General features: G+C 41.7%; 1 protein-coding gene across 1 annotated transcript; it reads right to left on the bottom strand.

Moving 5' to 3' along the window:
- Window positions 1–2,949: 2,949 nt before the first annotated feature.
- Window positions 2,950–21,701, bottom strand: LOC308633767 (epidermal retinol dehydrogenase 2-like). Its single transcript, XM_081266814.1, has 7 exons — window positions 21,548–21,701; window positions 17,862–18,208; window positions 14,393–14,524; window positions 11,511–11,610; window positions 6,927–7,071; window positions 5,395–5,520; window positions 2,950–3,274 (listed from the first exon to the last, which is right to left on the bottom strand). Exons 2-7 carry the CDS (start codon window positions 18,192–18,194, stop codon window positions 3,181–3,183), a joined length of 930 nt encoding a protein of 309 aa, XP_081122940.1. The 5' UTR covers window positions 18,195–18,208; window positions 21,548–21,701; the 3' UTR covers window positions 2,950–3,180.
- Between the last annotated feature and the right edge of the window lie 1,779 nt (window positions 21,702–23,480).

The raw sequence follows: 23,480 nt of genomic DNA on the forward strand, positions 1-23,480 counted from the left end.
AAATACCAGGCCCTTCTGGTCTAGCCTCTTAATAAAAGGTTGCGATCAGGTGCAGTGGTGCATGCCTGTAATCCCAATGGCTCAGGAGGCTGAGGCAGAAGGACAGCAAGTTCAAGGCCAGCCTTAGCAATTTAGTGAGGCCCTAAGCAACTTTGTAAGACACTGTCTCAAAATAAAAAATAAGAAAGGGCTGGGGTTGTGGCTCAGGGGTAAAGTGCCCCTGGATTCAATCCCTAGTACCAGTAAGTAAGTAAGTAAGTTAGTAAGTAAGTCAGTAAGTAAGTAAAAGAAAGAAAGAAAGAAAGAAATGGCTAGGTTATTCTTTTTTTGAGGGACATTTTTGATTATTCTCTCAATCAGACTGTCCCCTTCACTGGAATGTGAGGCCCCCTCTTCTTTTCCAGATTAAAGCTTTGTCTGTATATTTGTGCTCACTTGACTTGGTGGCATTCATTTTTATTGATAACAGTCAAACTTAGCATTCATTCTTTTGTTTGATACAGAGTCAAAAGTTTCCGTTTCCAGTAACAGTTTCGTTGGATGAACTGTGACCATCTCAGAATGAGGAATGTCAAGGTCATGTATGGTCTGGCTTTTCTCTTCTATCTTGATACCCGTGATGGATTGAATGTTTGTGTCACCCGAAATTCATATATTGAAACCCTAACTGCCAATTGTGATGGCATTAAGAGGTGATCACAACTAAATGAGGTTATAAGGGTGGGGCCCTCATCGTGGAATTAGTGTTCTTATAGAGAGGAGAAGCTCTCTCTTTTTTCATGCCCTCGGAGGAGAGGCCATGTGAGGACACCGGGAGGAGCCAGTTGTCTCTAAGCCTGGAAGGGAAGGGAACCCACACGAGAAAATCAATCAATTGTCATCCTGATCTTGGACTTTTAGCTTCCAGACCATCAAAAATAAATTTCTGTCATTTAAGTCACCCAGTCTATGGTATTTTAATAGTAGCTTGAGCTAAGATAGCATGATAATGTAAAACCACTCTTCAAACAAACAAAACCATACAAAAATCCCCAAACAAAAAAAGCAAACATGGTCACACATTTTTACCCAAACTCCTTCTCGTAGCAAGGATTCTTCTTAGTTTTTGAGCAGCATAGTGAGGCCAGGATCCTGGCTGATGTACCCTAAGAGGGCAGTGTGCCCTGGTCCCTCAGAGCCCCATCCCTTCAAACTTACTTCGGTGCTGGGCTCTTGATCATGGCTTTATTAGAACTACATTTCAGCTGGAAGTGGGTATAAAACACATGTGAGAGCATCCACTCCCCAGGGCTATTAAATCACCTTGTTATTTATTATCCTCTAGAATCCTCTAATTTACATGTGGTCTCTTCTCATAGGATAGCCTCAAGTGAATCTGAATTTGTTTAGACAATTTTATGGGTATTGTTAAACCACAATTGAATTTCAGGCCTTTGTAGCAGCCCAGCCAAGATGCACTCCAATTAGAAATAATTGCTGCTAATGCTGTTATGATGCGGTGGATGCCCACTCTGTCCCCCAGACCTTTGTTCTGCTAAATCCCCTAAGAGCCTCTTCTTTATTCTTCAACTAAATTGACAGGCCCCCAGAATATACGCTCTTGGAATTGTAATATAGGAGCAATATTGTGCTTCTCTCTTAATTAACCTTGTTAACCAAGGATTTGGAACATCAGTTGGTTAGTCTAAGAGGGTCTTTGATCCTCTCAGTACACATCTTAGTTGGGTCAGGCGCCTCTCTGTGAAATGAAATGCCTTGTGTTCCTTACTTAGTCACACACTATACCAAATACCTTATTCATTTTTTGAGTCATGATGTGATATTCTTATTTAATGAAATGTTTATAAAGTGATTAGCTTGGCACTGAGCACAATAAATATTAATGTTCGTCATTATTATCATAAGGCAGTTCTTGAAGGCTGAGTGGAAAGGAAACAGAGGAAGACAGTATTCAGTATCGTGCAGGCAGCTCAAGATGAATCAGTCCACATGTATACTAGACCCCATACTGCCTTAGCCCATTGCTCCTCTAAGAGTAACATCTTACCCTTAAGAAATTCAAATTCTCTCTTTTTTTCCTCTTCTAGGGTCTTCTTCGAGGTATCTCACATCCCTTCCTGCTTCCCAAGAGAGCAGGGACAAAAAGGCTACTGTTTCTTGCAGTAGGCAGGTGTCCCCACCAGCCTGGGAAGGAGTTCCAGGGTTGTGGTAATTAACATATTTTTCTTAATCTTGCTTTTAGAGTTAATCTCCAAAGCATGAAAGCAATTTGCCAGTTGATTAAACTGTAAGAACACAATAGCTTCAAGGTGAGGGCAGCGCTGGTGAATTGAAAGGCATAAAATTGCTCATTCTGGGGAAAAAAATACACCTTACGGTGAATCCCAACTTGAACAAAGTTAAACACTTTAAACGAATCATAAGAATATTTTGGGGATAAATTAGCAATAAATCTAATTCTGTAGAATTTCAATTTCTGAGCAAGTTGCAATCAGTCTTTGTTCTCTTCTAGGGAACAAAATGGGAGCCCATTTGAGAGTCGGGTCTAGGATCACTGTCTAACAGGAACCTTCAGGAAAAGGGACTGGTAAGTTTCCCTGGCTCTGGCTGAACCTTCAGCTGGACAACCCAGTATCCAGGGCATCAAGAAGCAAGCATCTATGAAGCTGCTTTGGAAAGAAAGTACAGGGGATTGGCATTTTCTACATTAGGTGATCTGGGTTCCAAATGGCCAACGCTGAGAGAAGATTCTAGGAAATCCAGACCTCTGTGTCCTCTGGAAAGAGGACATTCCAGCTACTTGTTGTGTGCTCTCCCCAGCACCTCACTGCCCAGACAGGCTCAAACACAGCCACCTGCTCCATAGGAGACACCTCCCTGGTGACCAAATCTTAGGGGAGATCAGAGGAGCTTATCTCTCTCACACATCTGTTGTAACTGTGAAATGACAAAAATTGACTGCTTTTATTTTTTTAAAACAAAACAACCAAACTCAACAAAAAGAAGACAGCAATGTTTGTTTTTCAAAGACATGGGTTGAAAATTCTAGTCCAGATAGCAGAAATAGGAATGGTACTTGTTTCCAGATACGTTCTATTGTTGAACAAAATCATTTTTCTTATTCAAAACAAACGCGATGTAGCATTGGGTATCCGATGAAATCAGCCATGGAGTTGGTCTTTAGACTTTCTTCTTTTGGCCAGTGAAACCTTCCATTGACTCTAAGATACCCAAGTATTCACCTATGATCAGTCCTGTCTTGGCGGGCAAGAAACTAAAATAAATAAATAAATAAATAAATGAATAAATAAATAAATAAAAATAAAAATAAAAAAATAAAAAGTAAAATAAAAGAGAACCAAAAGAATAAACCTTCTTGGTTACCATTCATGAAAGCATCTTTGCTCAGCTGAAAACTATCATTGTTTCTTGCAGATGTAGTTAAGGCTAACAATCTTATTATTATATAGGGGACACTTGCTCAGGGGGTCTTTATTAGCTTTCCTCGCTTTACTTACCTTGTTCAATTCACTTCTCCTTTCATTTCTGCAGCATCACTAACCTACATAATACTGAGTGGAAGCAGAGAAGTCTTGGGCTTGTAGGCATGGGCTTTGGAGGTAGAGGCATCTGGCTGGACTTCTAGCTCTGTCATTTGCAATACCAGCCCAAGCAACTTACTAAGCTTACAGGCCTGTTTCCTCAAAGGCATCCATCTTTCCTTCTTGGACTACCATGAGGACAAGATGCAACAGGTCCTCACACCTTTGGCAAGACCAGACTAACATGGTTCATCTCCTCTATCCCCACTTGCCCCCCAGACACCCATGACCATCACTGGGATACAGCACTGTTGATCTTGACCTTCAACACTGCAGAGTGAGGAAATGTCAAGGCAGGTCCAGTACACGAAACCTGTCCTAGAGAAGAGTAAAGAAAAGGACTCTGCATTTGCTGTCCCCTGTGGGGGCTCCCCAAGATCTCCAGGTGGTTCACGCCCCCCCCCCAACTTCAGGTCTCTGGACAAGCACTAATTTCTTGGGGAGTCCTCCCCTAGCACTTCACTTAAGTCTTAACTGGCTCCCCTCTACCTCCTGCTCTGAGATTCCTTTTTCTGGCTTTGTATTTCTTCAGAGCACTTATGATGATCAGCATACCTTTTCTTTTCCTTTACTTTTTTTGTGTGATTCTTTCCCACCATCCACTCCTAAGAAGGCAATTTCCATGATGATAGTTCTTTGCTGTAACATCAGGTCCTGGGGTAGTGAGTGGTAAATGGCACACACACACACAGCTCTCTAAATGTTTGCTGAATGAATGTTTGAAGAAGTGTTTCACGTGATCCTCTTCCCTGAGCCTCTTCATGTTTCCTCTGTCCTTCTCAGGAACTGTCTAGCCCTCTTTTCATAGATGACTCTGAACTTATGTACACTAAATGCAAGTACAACTTCCACAGTTATTCAGAGTAGAAAAATTAAGTCCCATATTCTTAGAGCTTGCCTTTGCTAGTAGGCAAGAAGTACTCACTGTGTGAATACATGCACTACCTGATCACTAAGTGCATTACACTCATCTATATCTACGGCTCTGACAAACACTGTAAACGAAGAAACTGAGGCCTGTGGAATCTGGGGCATGCTAGGAATCACAGACTTGGTAAACAGCAGGATAATAACCCTGGATTTCAAACTGCTTGTCAGAGACCCTTCACCCTGCCTCAGACATCTTCCCATCAGCCATATTGATCCCTCCTGTGCTAGGTGAAGCCTGGAAAAGGCTAGGAGTCTTTCAAAAGAGAAAGACTTTTGGTTCATTGCACAAAGTATAAGGCTCCAAAGTCAAGGTCAGGCACTAATCCAAATACCTCAGAATTTTATGGTATGGATAAAATAGACAATAGATAATAAATATAATGATATAAATAATACAATCTAATTATATAAACCCTCATTTGATAATGAGAAAACAAATTTCCTTATGCAGGAAGGGCAATGGCTGCTAGCCAAGTGGTGAACACAAAGCATTGTATCTAAATGTGAGTAAGCCTGGGCACAAAATCTATTCTAGCATGATGGGAACAAGAAAAAGCATCTCTCCCAAACACCCAATTTTGATCTGCTCCCAGTTAATTCAGGAAATCCACTGCTTATAATAATGCAATATACTAAGGTAGCAGGGGGTCCAGCACTTCCTTCTTGACTCATGGGAGGAATAGCAGCTATAGAAATTTTGGATTGTATCAACAAATGGGGTCCAAAGATGGGATCAACAGGACACAGATTTTCCCTTTTAAAATTTACCATTTTTTTTTAAAAAATGGCTCCTCCTGGTAGGATTTGGATTAAACTATTGATTGGCATGTTAGGGAAGTAATAGAAAAACTGATACTGATACCTTTTTAAAAACAATATGAGGTATAAAAACTTTGGAATACACAAATACAGCCTTTCCTGAAGAATAGCATCTACTATTTTTCTGACTGTATATTCTGGATCCAGAATTGGCAACAGAAGAGGACACCTAGAGTATAAACAAACAAACAAACAAACAAAACCCCAATTAACAAATTAATAAAAACAGTTCTTTCAAAATAGGAATAAGAAAGTTGTAAGACATTATCACTTATTTTGTTTCCTTTCAGATTTTCTCTGTTTCTGTATTTATTCTCTTATTATCAACATGGTGATTTAAAACACACCTAGAATATAACATAAAAAAATGACGAACCTGATAAAGACACTAATGTCACAATAACACTGATATGAAACCATATCAAATGAATGTTGTAAAACAAGTCACTGGGAACAACTGCCTGCGGTCTCCATGACATATAGAACTGGGCATTTGCCACAAATTGACATGTCAAAGCCTGGGTCTTTGTAATTAGGTCATCAGGATAGAGTCCTCATGAATGGGTTTAGTGCTTGTTATGGTTTAGATATGAGATGTCCCCAAGAGCTCATATGTGAGACAATCCAAGGATACTCAGAGGTGAAATGATTGGGTTATGAAAGCCTTAACCTAATTATTGCATTCATTTACTTGAATGAATTAACTGGATGGTGACTGTAGGCAGGAAGGGTGTGGCTGGAGGAGATGGGTACTAGGGGTGTGCCTTTGGGGTTACACTGTGTCCCTAATGAGCTTATCTTAGTCTCTCTCTGCTTCCTGGTAGTCACATTCTGAGCTGCTTTCCTCTGCCTCACTCCAGGCAGACAGCAATGGAGTCAGCTGTCTAAGGCCTGAGACCTCTGAAACTGTGAGGTAATAAACTTTTCCTCCTCTGAAATTGTTCTTGTCAGGTCTTTTGGTCACAGCTGTAAAAAAAAAAAAAAAAAAAGCTGACGAAAACAGTGCTCTTATGAGAAGAGCCATAATAAAGATGATCTCTCTTTCTGTGTGTGTGTGTGTGTGTGTGTGTGTGTGTGTGTGTGTGTCTCCCTCCTTCCTCCAAATTATGGTATAGCAAGAAGAAAGCTGCAATATGCAAACTTTCACCAGATACTGGATCTTGGACTTCTAGCCCTTATGTGAGAAATAAATTTCTGTTGTTTAAGCCACATGGTGTATTCTCTTATAGCAGCCCAAACTAACTAGAATTTCCTTCGGTGAGTTCTAGTCCTCCTGGAATCAGGAAAGAGGGTTGAATTGGGGACGGTGGAAAGGACAGTCTGGAAGTTAAATAAGCAGATCTGGGGCCAAAGATGGCTTATACAACTACTAGTAGCCTTCATAAAGCATTTGCATTTGATTCAGTATGTTAACACAAACACACGTGAAGACAGAATTCTGAAACTACTTATACAATCAGGCTGAATGATAGAAAGACATCTTCTGAACAACTTTAAAAAACAGATAAAACAGAATCAAATAGATAGCAATCATTTTAATGATGTTGTTTCCTTGAAATCAAAAGGCATACTTACTTAGTCGTACAACCTTCAAACATTCCAGTTTTTATAAAAAATGGGCACACAATTGTAGTCTTAATCCCCTTTTGTTTTAGGGCAAATGTTTCTACAAACATGGATTCTGCAAAACCAACGGCTGCAAATTTACTCGCACAATAATCTGAAAGAGACAAACAATACTTATGTATATAGGTGTTATGGCTATATAACTTTTGGGTGTCCCCCAAAAGTTCATGTGTGAGACGATGCAAGAAAGTCCAGGGCAAAATGATTGGATTATGAGAACCTAAACTTAACTGATGCATTAATTCACTGACAGGAATTAACTGAGTGGTAATTGAAAACAGGTAGGGAGTGGCTGGAAGAGGAAGGTCACTGGGGGTGTATGCCTCTGGGGTATATATTTTGTCCCTGATGAGCACAGCTCTCCCCCTGCTTCTATTTTTTCCTCCCTGCTTCTTGAATGCCATGTTCTGAGTTGCTTTCTTCCTCTAGACCTTTCTGCCATGATGTTCTGCCTCACCTTAGGCCCAGAGCAATAGAGTTGGCCATCTATGGACTGAGACCTTTGAAACCATGAGCCCCAGATAAATATGTACTTCTATAAAATTGTTCTTGTCAGGTCTTTTGGTCACAGCAGTGAAAAAGCATACTTTGTTTTATTGTATTTTGCTTCATTGTGCTTCACAGATATTATCTTATAAACTGAAGGTTTACAGCAAGTTTGCATTAAGTCTATTGGTGCCATTTTTCCTACAGCTCAGATGATCATATTTTTAGCAGTACAGGTTTTTTTTGTTTTGTTTTGTTTTGGTACTGAAGTTTGAACCTAGGGGTGCTTCACCACTGAGCTGCACACCAGCTCCCCCCCACCCTTTTTGTTTTTTTGAGATAGGGTCTTACTAAGTTGCTGAGGCTAGACTTGAACTTGTGATCCTCCCGCCTTGACCTCCTAAATCGCTGAGATTACATGTGTGCACCACTATACCCAGCAGCAGTGGGACATTTTTAAGTTAAGGTTAAAAACATACCATGGGAACAAATCTTTACTCCTCACACTTCAGATAGAGCCCTAATATTCAGAGTATATAAAGAACTCAAAAAATTAGACAATAAGATAACAAATAACCCAATCAACAAATGGGCCAAGGACCTAAACAGACACTTCTCAGAGGAGGACATACAATCAATCAACAAGTACATGAAAAAATGCTCACCATCGCTAGCAGTCAGAGAAATGCAAATCAAAACCACCCTAAGATATCATCTCACTCCAGTAAGATTGGCAGCCATTAGGAAGTCAAACAACAACAAGTGCTGGTGAGGATGTGGGGAAAAGGGTACACTTGTACATTGTTGGTGGGATTGCAAATTGGTGCAACCAATTTGGAAAGCAGTATGGAGATTTCTTGGAAAGCTGGGAATGGAACCACCATTTGATCCAGCTATTCCCCTTCTGGGTCTATTCCCTAAAGACCTAAAAAGAGCATGCTACAGGGACACTGCTACATCGATGTTCATAGCAGTACAATTCACAATAGCAAGACTGTGGAAGCAACCTAGATGCCCTTCAATAGACGAATGGATAAAAAAAATGTGGCATTTATACACAATGGAGTATTACTCTGCATTAAAAAATGACAAAATTATAGAATTTGGAGGGAAATGGATGGCATTAGAGCAGATTATGCTAAGTGAAGCTAGCCAATCCCTAAAAAACAAATGCCAAATGTCTTCTTTGATATAAGGAAAGTAACTAAGAACAGAGTAGGGAAGAAGAGCATGAGAAGATGACTAACATTAAACAGGGATGAGAGGTGGGAGGGACAGGGAGAGAGAAGGGAAATTGCTTGGAAATGGAAGGAGACCCTTAGGGTTATACAAAATTACATACAAGAGGAAGTGAGGGGAAAGGGAAAAATAATACAAGGGGGAGAAATGAATTACAGTAGAGGGGGTAGAGAGAGAAGAGGGGAGGGGAGGGGAGGGGGGATAGTAGAGGATAGGAAAGGCAGCAAAATACAACAGACATGAGTATGTCAATATGTAAATCAGTGGAAGTGTAACTGATGTGACTCTGCAATCTGTATACGGGGTAAAAATGGGAGTTCATAACCCACTTGAATCAAAGTGTGAAATATGATATATCAAGAACTATGTAATGTTTTGAACAACCAATAAAAATAAATAAATAAATAAATAAAGGTTAAAAACATAATGCGTGGGGTTGGGGTTGTGGCTCAGAGGTAGAGCGCTTGCCTAGCATGGGTGAGGCCCTGGGTTTGATTCCCCAACACCAATTAAAAATAAAATAAAGACATTTTTAAAAAATGTGTGATTTAAAAAAAGACATAATGCTACTGCACACTTAATATTTTAAGTATAGTGTAATCTAACTTTCATCTGCACTGAGAAATTAAAAAAAAACACCCATGTGACTCACCTTATTGAAGTAGCCTGGAACAAAACCTGCAATATCTCTGAGATATTCTTGTATTCCATAGTTTTTAAATGGAATTACATTAAGGTTTACTCATAACACTAATAGCAGCAGAAAATGTGACAACAATTTTCAGAGTTCTTCTGATCTGGGCCTAGCTCCATTGGAAGGATGAAGAGTGAGTAGGAAGAAATGGGGTCAACAGAACGTCAGATGAGAATGACCAACTCCAAGATAGGAAGGGCTGCAGGGGTGCTCCTATAGGCCACACTGCTAGACTAACTTACAAGTTAATGACTGTCTGATCCTGTGTTTGCTGTTACATGGGGCACCATATGTGCATCCTGAACCTATCTCAAAAAACTTCAGGTCCATTGGGACATAAAGACATCCCCCAAAGGAAATAAACCTTCCTACGTGACTTCCTAGTCATGTGGGAAGCAAGAGGGGTCATCAAGGGCTGTGATAATCAGACCAAATTTTCTTTCAACTACGATTTCCTTATTATCATTGTGATGAGTAATAACCAAACTAGAATTGGAAATGGAAAATGACAATTCTCATTATTATACACACAAACACACACAAATATACACATACATAAATCACATTAAACAAATATTCTAAATGTTTAAAATAAACTGATGAAAACAAACTGCTCACTGCCTTCATGACAGGCAGAATGTAACTTCCAATTATAACTCCTTCTTCCACCTCCAGAAAAGAAACAAAAGGACTTCCTAGCTTCAACTGCCATCTTTTAAAGACCTTGAAAATGCAGGGGGAAGTGGAGTATGGAACTAACAGAGGTTTTGAGCATTCTGTCTTTAATCATCTTTGCTTCCAGAAAATACTTGGATATTCAATTTGCTGAGTGAAAAAGATTTGGAGAAATGGAATTGAGGTGGATGAATACTTTCCTTTGCTTCACGGTCAAAAGGAGAATACTTACTCGCTATGTTTTGATGCGGCTGTTACAACTGACAAGAGCCAGGTAAAGGTGCCAGGTATGGGACTGTCAGGCCTCAGGGGTGCATAGATAGAGGTAAGAGGCTAGAGTGAGGAAAGGGGACAGGAGGGTCTGGAGCAGCTTCTAGGATGATCTCAGACATCTGGTGTAAATGCAGCTCTTTGAGCCCTTAATTCCTGAGATTCTGGTAAGCAGAAAGATCAGAGGACACACAGCATCTGCATTTTCAACTAGTTCCCTGGGGAGGGTGGCTGTAACACAGCAGACCAAGACTCACTCTTGGGAAATACACACCATGGGAAACAAGTCTTACACTTAATTTCTCAGGTGTGCTGGGGGTGGACAAGTCTCATCTTTGAAGACAGAGACATTGTGTCAGAAAAAGGATTAACAGCAGTTGTAAATATTCCTGAGTGATTTCAAAAGCCTGTGATTTGTAAGACATGTAATAGAGAGGTATTAATAACCTGTGATGAATTCTCAAAAGGACAGAAGGAAGTCCAGGGTCCAGGGAGTACAAAGTGGTAATACTCTGAGTGGATGGGTGGTTCTGGAAACCCCATTCATGTCACTGAAATGCACTGAACTAACATGAATTTGTGAACCTTGAGCCTTGACACTTGGCTCAAGTGGTTCAGAAGAGCCTGATCACCAAACTATCTCATTTGTTATCTGAGTGTTGCTGCTACGGTTCTATTTCATGAGTTTCAGTTGATGTGTGCAAGCCAGGACCCAAGACAGTTGCTCCAGGGGACTGCTGGTAGGGTGAGATTAAGATTTCTGCTCCTCCTAGTGTTAGTTCCTGAATTGGGTCTCTTTGGCCAAGGATCTTAGTTTATCCCTTTGTCCCCTGTCCACAATGTGATGAAAATGACTATTATGTTCTTTGAGAGAAGGCAGGTAGTCTTCCTTCCCGGCCTGCTGACACTGCCAGGTGAATTTAATTGCTTGGGCACAACTGTACTGCTGGGTCTCTGTCTTTTAAATTCTGGGGATTGCATAAGACCTAATGATTCCAAAGGGCATAGTCCAACTTTGTTTATCTGATGGGCAGTTCTCAACCACTTCTCTTGTTCACTAAGATTCATTATACTTTATTATTAGGGTATACAGTCAATGCTGGTTATTAAGAACTACCATGTAAGTTAGGGTTATAAAGAATTTTGCAATTATGAAACGTTTCTCTTACCTGCCAGCCCGTTTACTCCAACTAATCCAGCTGAACTTGAAATGCAAACTAAATGTCCATGGTCATTAGCAATCATAGCAGGTAGAAAGGCTTTATAAGTCTAAGAAGAGCAAAGGAACACTTAATACCACATTGTATACTTTCCTCAGATATTTATATGATACTTATGATTAAAAATGATTTTAGTTCATAAAAATACCCGAAGGCACTGGAATATAAAAACTACAACACCTGGAAAGTTAATTATTTTAACCTGATTGACATGTTAAATCAATATTTTACAAAGGCAATTCCTCCATTATAATAATTCATGCTTATTTTTGTGTTTTCATTTGAGCTTTAACAACATAATATTAAGACAACAATTGAAGCAGTATAGGAAAATCAGCTGTGGCAGCTGCAAACTAAAAACCAAGGAGTACTTAAATGATATGATTGTTAAGTTGTATACTGCTTTTTTTTCCTTGTTGGCTTATTTAAAATTTCAATTTTTTTTCTCACCATTATAAGATAGCCTGCTGTTGACAACTACTGAAAAAGAGCACTTTGTTTTAAACCAGAACTCACCTCTACTTCTTTCATTTTTATTCCAATTCGTAAAATAGATTATTTGTTAGAACTTATGTCTTAGTCATGTAGAATACTTTTACCTTCTGCTTCTTTTTTCTTGTGGCACTGGGGATGGAACCCAGGGTTACTCCACCACTGAGCTACACCCCCAACACTTTTATTTTTTTTTATTTTGAGACAGGGTCTTGCTAAGTTGCCAAGAGGCTGGCCTTGACCTCTTGCCTCAGCCTCCTCAGTCGCTGGGATTACAGGCGTACACCACTCCACCTGGCTAAAAACACCTTCATATTTGATTAGGAATCTGGAGAAAGGATGTACAGGGGAGAGAAATGAGCTGTTGGAGAAGGCATTTCCTGTAACAAAGCAGTAATTAGTCACATATGTGGAAAACAATGTTAAGTAGAGGGATCTCTCACAGAGGTCAAGCCCTCTTCATTTGCCTGCAACGCATTAAATTTCAGAAACGAACACATAGCAAGAGGTGGAAAATCAAAATAAAGAAAAGGAAACAGCACAGCATAATGAAAAGCATCCTGTGTTCAGGATCTGTGTGGGTCCCTCTGCTTCTCCGTTGGGATGCTGCCTTTGAAGGCCGGGAGCCTGGCTGTCTTACAGCTCTCTGACCCCCTGGTAACTAAATCACACACTTTGTGCCAGGTCACCTATAGGCATGTGAACTTTCCAGAGTGAATGGAGAGCATGGGAGGGAATTTCAGGGGCCAGGGAAACACTAGCATTTAAGGAACAACTCGCAAGAAAAAATAGAAAAAAAAAAAAAAAAAAAAAGGAGAACTACCATGTAAATTAGGGAAGTTCTCTTGTGTCCTCTTCCTGCTTTTCCTCCTCCTTGCTCAAGAATGAGGAGCTGTGTCCAGGGCTGGAACAATTGGATCCCAAGCTGGGAGAGGCCTTATGAGGCCACATGCTTGGTGTGAGGGCCCCGTGATGGCTGGTGTCAGCAAAGGCCAGGAAAATGCGACTTATGGGCGTGGACACATCTCTTTGGAAGGCAGGGCTGTGTCCCTTAGCACTGGTGGCACCTGGTGCTACTCGGAGAACCATATCTTTCTCTACTCAGGCACTGAGAAAGGTCTTGGTTTGCGTAGAATAGGCCTCCTATTAATGGTGCCCCCTTTATTTTGGAAAATGTCCCTGCTAGAGCCAGGTGAGGTAGCATATGCCTGTAGTTCCAGTTACTCAGGAGGCTGAGGGGGGATGATCACTTGAGTTCAGGAGTTCGAGACTAGCCTGGGCACGTGAGATCTCATCCCAAAGTAAATAAATAAATAACAGTGTCCCTGATGAAGCCTACTGTAAAGTTGTAAAATTACCTTGGTCATGCCACACATGTGGCCTTGAAAAAATTTTTAGCCGGCCGCTGTGACGCACGCCTGTGATCCTAGTGGCTCTGGAGGCTGAGACAGGAGGATCATGAGTTCAGTGCCAGCCTCAGCAAAAGCAAGGTGCTAAGCAACTCAGTGAGACCCTATCTCTAAATAAAATACAAAATAGGGCTGGGGATGTGGCATAGTGTCTGAGTGGTCCTGAGTTCAATCCCTGGTACCCACCCCGCCTTCAAAATTTTATGTTCTATGATCCTTATACATCTCACAGAACTGTTTTAAGGAATAGATCATCCCTTGATATTCAGAGAGAAGGACTGGTTCCAGGATCCCCACAGATACCACAATCCACAGATGCTCAAATTCCCTGTGTAAAATGGCATATATTTGCATATAACCTATGCACATACTCCCCTATATTTTAAGCCATCTCTAGATTACTAATAATATCTAACACAATGTAAATGCTGTGTAAATAGTTGTTATACTGTGTTGCTTAGGAATAATGACGAGGAAAAATTTAAATTGTTTTCAATATTTTTGATCTATAACCGGTTCGATCCATGGATGTGAAACCTGTGGATACAGAAGACATGTGAGCTTCCTGGAATAGTCCCCAGATATTTGCCACAATCAATAAATGGAAATTTGACCATGAGGACAGTTCTGTCTCTGTAGGATTCCCTGAACAGAGGTTCTGGAGTTAGAGATTAAATTGGCTCAAAAGAGGATAGGTGAGTGATCCAGGACAAGACCCAAATTAAGGTGCCTTGTCGGGGGTGTACCTCAGTGACAGAGTGCTTCCTTTGCATGTGTGTGGCCCTGGATTCTAACACCAGCACTGAAAAAAAAAAAGTAAGATGTCTGTGCTTTATTGAAAGTCTGATAATGTTAAAGAGCAAGAGGAAAGTACAAAAGTACTTTGCAATGACTAATTTTACACGTATCATGAGAAGAAAAAGTAATTACCCATAAATGTGCTTTGAAGTTCACATCAAATGACTTTTCCATAAGCTCATCTGGGCAGTTGAGGAAGTTTTTGCCTGTTACGATTCCAGCGTTATTGATTAGGATGGAAACATCACCAACTTCTTTTTTAACCTGAGTTAAATAACAAGAGCAACCCCATCAAAATAGGAATTCCTTACATGAGTTAGGTTTGATTTTCCCACAGTTATATGTCTTTTTCATCCTTAACTCACACTGAATTTTTGCATTCTAAAAAGTTTGTTTTATTTCCTTTGAGATGTCCACTGCACACTAGAGATCCAAAATCTGATGCTTTTCTTCTTCTTTCTCCCTCTGAGATTAAAAAGATTCCATTGCTGAAATGCTACTTTCCTTTGACACTTAGAGCTGTTCTTCTACTCTGTGATTATACCTTTGTTTTATGCCCTCTGTTAGCAGCATATAATTTTAATCCATGTGAGGAGGCATAAGAATAGCCTTATTATGAGCAAATAGCATATAGATCAAGACCTATCACACACAAAGATGGGGGAGAAGTAGGGAATAAGCAAGAGAAAGAAGGATAATGTAGGTTTTCAACACACAGCACAGATTAGAATCTGCCTGCCCTGTTCTTATCAACGGGCTGGTTTTCTTCTCTCCATCTCAAAATTTCAGGTATAAGATCTGTGAGTCAATGTGTGTTGCTATAATATGGGTTAAGATAGGCATCCAATCATTTTTATTTAGGAAATCAAAATTCTGGGTGTAACACTGGAGCCTTTACCCTTTAACCAACCTTCAGTGTGTAATCTTGGCTTTATGTGAGAAGTGGACAGAGGCCTTTCTAGGATTGATGAGAGGAGGTGGGACTGTCCCTGTGTTCTCATCTGTGTTCTGAATTTCATCACTGCCATTCAGACCACACAGCAACAGCCCTGACCCATAAAGTCAGAGGGAACCACCCTCTGTAGTTGCCATGTGTTCTTACAATAAGCTCACAGAGGTGCCACTTACATCTCCAGCAATGTGTGTGTGTATACATGTGCACCTGCCTGTATGGATGACACAAAGTTATCACTGCAGTATGGCAAAGGGGACAGGTGTCACAGAGGCCAGGCAGAAGCTGCCATCTTTTTCATCTGCTAGTCATCAACCAGGAAGGCCTGGTTCTTGGCATCAGGATGAGGTGTGTTAATCATTCAGACTACCTGGGTCTGTTGCCAAGGAAAAATTGTGGATGAAATAGAAACTAGGGGGAACCTCAATTTTAAGCTAGAGTTTTCAAAAAGCACTGGAAACTATTAACTACAAGCCTGATTTGGAGAGTGGCGAAAATATTTCATAAAGTCCAACTTGGACAGCAGTCAAGGCTAGAAACGAGTAGATCATTCCATTTGAGGCCAAAGCTAAAGCCAGAGAAGGACCGGGGTTAAAAGACAGCACCAATATTAAAGGCTGGTGTCCTATCTCAGGGTCAGGGATGGAAAAGCCAGAGGTTACACCAAAGTGCTATAACTATTGATGATGAATGGTAACAGCAACATGCTCATTCTTGGAATGAGAAAAATCTTGCTGGCACAGTGTTTTTTAATAAGGAGTCATACCTTAAGGAGAATGCAATGGATTCTAATTCTTAAGTGATTTCCTTCCTTCCTTCTTTCTTATTTTCCTTAGTGTAAGAGTGAATCTGTTTAACCCTGTATGACAACTCTCCAAAGACCAGCACATGAACTGTGCCCATCTGTTAGCTGGGCTTTCCCTCTGCATGCCCACCGTATGAACACAAAACTGCTGGAAGCCCATTGGGCTGACGCGCATGTCACCATCCAGCTCCAAATTGCCAAGATGGCTGCTCTGGATTCCCCAACTACGGATATTTCCCAACCACTCCTAACTAGTGTAGTGGGCAGTAGGAAATATCTGCTTCTCCCAGTGACCATGTATCCCAGGATCTTGAACATTAGGAATCAGAAATAAATTTTAAGAAATTTTGAAGATGCTATAATTTTTTTGAGCTGATTAATTGAATGACACAGTAGGAGGTATGCCAAGCCACACTGACCCTGAATTACCTTGTTTAAGGCTTACTATCATTAAATACATAGTTAGGATATTCTCACATATCACATCAAGGATAAATGACAACTACTTAGCTGCAGCCTTACCTTGTGTTTACTGAACAAAATAACCTCTCATCTGAGTTGCCAAAGAGCAGGGCTGGGCCTTCTGAATTCAAGGCTAGGTCATGATCCAGGGACACAATTTTTAAACACTGTCATACTACACTAAAAATTTTCTCTTTGGTCAGTCTCCCAGGGGATACTTCTTAAGAATTCTCTGATATGTTCTTGTTATCCAGAAAAAGAAGTGGAAATGGTTGGCTTATAAAGATGGGGAGTAATTTGCTTCCCTGGAATTCAGAAAAGCACATCATTGATTCTCTCCAAGACCCCAAAGTGATAAAAACTGAATAATGAGTTAATACTATGACATGTTGGACCACTTAAGAAGCCAAGCAGCTTGACAGAACTAATTTACATATCCAGCGACGAGGGAGGTGATTATTGATAGAGCACTTCACAGTAACCTGCCCCATAACTAAAAACCCTCCTTGTTTGAGTATGAACCATTTTTTTCTTTAAGACTGGCCAGAGGAGTTAGTGATAGTCCGTGTAAGTCAGTCGGCCAGGTGATCAGCGCTTCATGTGTTAACCACTCAGTCTGGGAGTTTGGCTGCACTTGAAGTGTGGCCCCAGCATAAAACTATGTGAGCTTGTCAGGTTTGGATCTCCACATTGTAACGGGCAGCCTGTGATTGGAGCTGGTGGTAAGAAAGACATAAGATGGAAAGCAAGAACTCATGGCTGTGACCTGCAAAACTCCCTACTAGGAGGTGAGGGAGGGAGTACCAAGGTATTGGTGGAGCGTGGAAGCAGGTTGCAAAATAGCTGGGCTGCTTGCAGCAGACTGGTTTGGTTCCTCCCTCTCACTAAGTTGAGCAATTCTGAGAACCAAAAAGTGGCCCAGGAGAGAGTGATGTGTGGTGTATGTATGACTGTGTCAACAGAAGGACAGAAGAATCCTTACAAGGGCAAAGAGATGGGCCTGTATGAAACAAGAACTTTCTTACTATTTGGCATATTGGAGTCCTGGCTGTGAATTTGCTATTTATTAGTTGTATTTCTTAGATAAGCTAACATGCCTGCTCAAGCCTCAGTGTTATAGTTAGTGAAAGGAAGATAATAAAGTGTTTTACTTTATAATATTATGGTATGATACAGAGTACTTAGCACAGTAGCTTACATACAATAAAAATTCAAAAATCCTAATTCCCATTCCCCCACAAGATTATTTTTTAAATTGAAGGGACACTGGAGATAGGCAAATGGGCATTGATAAAAGCAAACTAACAACCAACACGATGCAGGCCAAATTATTTACATAGGGTTCTCAGTACCCATAGAAACCAGTGGTCTCCAAAATTTACCTGATTGGCCACTCTGTACACGTCTTCCTTTCGGCTACAATCACAGGTATAAGCATGCACCCTCATGGCTCCAGCCTCCCGAGCCATCTGGAGTGTCTCCTCATTCCCCTCTGAATTGATATCCCAGAGAACAAGCACAGATCCCAGGCGGGCAAACTGCAAGGCTAAGAGCCTCCCAAGTCCACTCCCAGAGCCTGTTATGAGGACTATTTCACCAGCGACGTTCTTCCGTGGCCTTGGGATCAAGCCAAAGATCAGAGCCTCCAGAATACTAAACAGTGATTTTCCTAAGAAAACAAGAAATTTCCTTGCTGCTCTCAGGTTGGAAGACATATTCTGGCTGACACCTGTAGAAAGGGAGAGAAAATTTGTTCACTACACGGAGTTCAACTTTCTGAAGTAGTGAAAGTAGTCAAGAAGCTCGACTTAAACATCTCTGCAGGCTCTGGACTCAGAAGGGAAGGAACCCACAGGGACCATATCTTGTCCAGCTTTCATACACAGCCCCAAGCTCTGCACATAACTGTTCTCCCACTGTGTGTTTTACGTACAGAAATGTTTGTGAATTGAGAACTGTAACCAACACACTGAAATTTAACTCAAAGGACACATTCATCATTTCTTCCCACTTTACTTTTCTTCATAATAACCTTGAGTCCTGTTGGATGATTGGACTTCCAACATCTTGGTCCTGTTGATGACATAACTGCTACCTTTCTGGTTTTGTTTTTGTCTCCTTTTAGGTTTGCATTTTCTCATTTGCCCTGTGCTTCTTTAATTTTGCCTTGATACTTAAAATCTGAGATTCAATTGGACAATTGAAAATTCTACTTGTATAAAGTATTTGAAGAGAAGAAATAAGATGCCCTAAGCCTTTTCCAACTGATTCATTGTGAGTATCATATATCCATTCATAAACCCCAAGGATCCCATGCTACTAGCTCCCTATCATTTATAGGATATAGGTCTTGACCCCTGCCCTGTCTTGGCCCTGCCCAGTTGTGAAGGCTGGGGCTTTTCTGGGCATAGGGTGGTATAAAGTGCCACTTCTATGGCATAGGATGGTTCTGCAGATGAAGTGAAAATATTCCATGCTTGACCATAATCTTGGCTCACAGAAAGAACTTCAAAGCTGATATAATATTTCTCAGATTCACAGTGCTGCTCACCAAGAGGTACCTAACAGGATCCTCCCATATGACAAAATTATTTAGGGATCCATGCTTATATCTTGCTATCAATGACTCATACTTTAGTAAGGATAAGTTCATAAGATAATTTGCTAACAAATAGCTGAGAAAGAAGGGAAGGTCTTATTTCCTCCAGGATGAGAACATATGTTTAGCACTGAGCATACTAAACTGGAGGCAGAGGACTTCCCTGAATGGGGTGTTCTACTGAGGTTCAGATGAAGACACAGGGGTCAGGAGGTGGAAGGAGTGAGGAGAGAGCAGCAGGTCTTCACTCTACATGCTGACTGAGGATCAATGAGTTTCTGTTAATGACTCTTATTATCCAGTTGCTATACACAACTGGATTAATCTGCATAAGGGGTCGGTACATGACCATTCTAAAGAAATGCTGGAGATACATGATCTAAACTGTTGTTACTGCTTATTCTACAGGTGAGATTGAGGATCCAATTGAAGATGTATGGGACCTGTCCGAGGTCCCTGTGCTAGTTACTACAGGACCAGGTTGGTTCATTTGTTCTGTTTATTGAGCACCAACCCCAAGGTGGTTCTACTCTAGTCTCTATGGTAGAGAGGGATGGTAGACTTTCATTTTCTCTGAACTGGTGAGCTAACTAGACTAGTTTTAAAAAAACAGATCTTAAATGGTTAACTGCATTATTAAAAATTATAATGTTATAAAGGAAAGTGTAGGGTGCTACAGGGTGGATGACAGGAGAGGTGATTTAGATGGGGGCCTGGTAGAAAGTAAGAGTGAAGGTTTGATGGGAAGTGACCTTTAAGCAGATAACTAAATGATGAATGGCAGGAAGTAGAAAGATTTGGCAGTAGCTTTTCTGACAGGGGACAGAATGGTTTATATTGAGGAGATTTTGCTTTGTACATCCAGGGCTGTCCAGGGAATAAGAATCTGGTTTGGGAGACCTGACCATTCAGGTCAAACAGAGTGTTTTCTGCTGTGAGCAGTGGGCTTTATTACCCATTATGTGAGATAGCCCTCAAACTCTCTGCCAACTTTGTTCTGATATATTTTTACAGAGGAACTTTCAGATGATTGGCTGGGCCTCCCAGTAATGCAGAACTTGGAAAGAAGATGTTCTGAAGGAAGACTCTTGTTTTAAATACAAAGTAATGGTGCACATACTTGCAGACGTGCAAGAGTGTGGATCAGACTGTGTACAGTCAGGGCTTCCTTCCATCAGTACTCCTTTCACACCAGGTGACTAGGGTTGGGCCACCATACTTGCTTTCAAGCACACTAACATCCATGCCAGACTGACAGACATGTACTCTGTGATCTCTAGCACTGTAGTGATAGAAATCTCATCACTGACCTACGTGACATGAAAAACTCTTAGTAAGACTTCACTATTCCACGGTCACAATGTTAGCACGATGCAAGACCTAGGACCAATGCGTGCTTTATCACCAACTTGGCAGAGACCTCCAAGGTTCTTAAGCAGCCAGGGGTTTCCCCCATTGGGGATTTAGGATACCTGCTATGTATCCATATAGGCAGTGAGGTCTACAGACTAAAGTTTGGGTTGGGATTTTGCATCCATCACTGTTTTTTTTTTTCCTGTAATTTCGGTAAAAACTATTTTATGTCTCAGTTTCCTCTTCTAAAAAGAGCAATTCTAAACTGTGGAGAATACTAATCCTCATTTCAACAGGGAACTAGATGCAGGAGTAAACGAGTGAATACAGGTAAAATATTAAGAAGCATTATATGGTCACTGCTAGCCCACATGAAATGTCTGAATTAATATAGGGGAATAAAGGCACTGACCCGCACTCAGCCCTTGAGGGGTGCACGGATATAATGTAATATAATGTATATTCCTTCATAATGTAAATATAAATGCATACTTACAAACTAAATATACATTTCCATATTATTGTAAAGACTCTTTCTTAGGAAGGCACCAGTGTATTAAATTGAAATTTAATCATGCTGAATACTTCTTTGATGTGCCCATCCTACTGGTGTACAAATCCAAGAGCTGAGCTAACTAGGCGCAATGTAATTTGGGGCTGTCTGCTATCCAGAGCACAACAATTCTGCCCTGGGAAGGGCACTTGGTCTGGGGCTTGGGGCAGGGAGTGTGGGGTGTACAGACTGCCAACCACAGCTTCTGCTGAAAGGGATGATTTAGGGGCAGTGGGGAGCTGGAGGTGCCTGCACTGAGCAGCAGAGACCAGGGATCTGGGCAGAATGGACCCCGAAACAAGAGAGATCAGAGAGGCATCCCTTTCTTAAATTGGCAGCTCATTTCATCGTGAGGTAGAGCCTTGTCCCCGGACACGGGAGCCAGGACCTTGGGGATGTTGCAGCCATGAGCTCCTCAGAGGTTCCCTTCCTGCGATCCGGCCGCCGCTCTCCCGCCCGCGCCCCCTCGAGCTCACGGAGCGTTTAACCCGCAGGGCCCTGGAGTGGCGCGCAAAGGCGCCACCTCCTACGAAAGCCAGCTCCGAGGACCCGCGACAACTTACCCAGACACGCTCCCCCTCGCTGCCCGCCGAGAACCCGGCCGCGTCCGCCCCAGGCACCCGTGTTCTTAGCTACCAGCTCAGTGAAGTTCAGGGGTTTATCCTGGCGCGGGCTCGAGCCGAAGTCCAAGGGCGGGACTGGCCCGCCCGCGGCGGGGGTGGTGCCGCCAGCAGCCGGGGTGGGACGGTCAGTGAGTCCCAGCGCGCCACGTAGGCCAGCTTTCTTTTCCCAGGCGGGTTGATTTGGGAGGAAAATCGATGGTGGAGACTGGACGCGCGCTTCCGGATTTCTCCTAAGTTTTAATGTTGTGACGATCAGGCTGCACCCTGGATTTTAAAATCAGAATTTCTGGGTTGGAAGGGACCTAGGTATTAGCGTGAAAAAAGTTCCTTCCCCAGGTGTGTTTGCAAAAGTACATCCCCTGAGGCTGGGAACTAGACAACAAAGAGGAGGCAACTACATGGGTCCTTGAGGGGGCGGTCCACGTCCTGCCCCGACACCTCTCAGCAGGGCACGGTTGCAGAGCTCCCCCGCAGTATCTGATTTTGGCTCCTGGGACCCAAAGGCAGAGGCTTGTGGGCGTGTGGCTGGGAGCCGCTGGAAGGTGAGTGGGTGCTGACGCGGGACGGTTATTGCTTTGGCAGGTGGCCATGAGGAAGAAGGAGAGGGAGACATTTGTTCTAACAAGATGAAATTGAGAAATTAAAAAAATAGAATAAATCACCATTGTATTCTGACCTGTGTATGGAACATCCTCTTGTTTTTGAAAATTCAGAATATACAGCAATGGTATTTATCAAGAAGAAAAAAGAGAGAAATATCCATTAATAAAATTAGAGAGTGATCTAATATAAGCATGTCACCACTGCAGTTGGAATGGGTGGCACAGGTAGCAGAGATGGCAAAAAAAATTTGGGGTATTGAGGAAAAAAACCAAGGAGGCAGGATGAGATCAGGTTTGGAATTGACCTTTGGGGCTGCTATGACCCAAATAAGTACTGAAGGCTTAGAGGAGAGCAGGTTTCATTAGCCTCTATCTGGGACAGGTTTAGGGGGAGGAGAAACTGCATATTTGTTCTTTATTTAGAAGAGAAGTAACAGGTAGGTCTTGTAAGCCTGGAAAAATAGGTTCAGGGAAGATCCTTGAGTGTCTTTTCAGTGTTTAGGAAGTTGCTTGATGAGTGGTCAAAAGTGTTCCAGTAGCTGTTCTGTAAAAAGATGAATTGGGATAGGTGTGTGTGCCTTAGTTTCAGGTCACCTGCAGAGCTTCTCAGGAGTGGGAGACATGTTCATCTACTGCAGAATGAGATGCTAGACATGCATCTCAGGTGGACCCAGGACTCACAAAAGAGGGACACCTAAGCAGTCTGGAAGAGGAGACCTGGGCTGGAAGGGTCTTCCAAATGCAAATACAGTGTTTGCAACACCTGGGAATGAGAAGGAATGGAGGAAGCACAGAGAAATTCACTGATGGACCCCACATCATGCAGCCTGTCTGTACAAATGTGAGGATATTGGAAAACTCCAGCCTTCCATCATCTTCATGGTTTCTCTGAATAGAATCCTAGGCTGTCCCTTATTTCTGATCAGAAGTTGGGGGGTGGACTTCAAGAAAAAATTTTGAGTGTGATCTGCAAATATAGGTGTAGGGCATGGGGAATGCACTATTGATGCAGTTAAAGGAGCCAGATGCCCTACTATATGGAGAAGGCTCCACTATGACTTAATGCTGGAAAACTTAGGGGATTGGCCAGCATCTTGAAAGACAAGAAAGGACTTTTATAAGGTTATTTTTGGCAAAGATTAAAAGTGAGAAATGAGTAGTTTATAATGGAAGATGTTTAATAAGTTGGTAGACATGAACCACATTCTCAGTTTCTCGGACCTTAAAGCCCAAGAGATGCATATTAAAAAGTGTATTGCCTCTCAAATTAT

This window comes from Spermophilus citellus, assembly GCF_964194105.1.
Source record: "Spermophilus citellus genome assembly, chromosome: 14".
Classification (NCBI taxonomy): domain Eukaryota; kingdom Metazoa; phylum Chordata; class Mammalia; order Rodentia; family Sciuridae; genus Spermophilus; species Spermophilus citellus.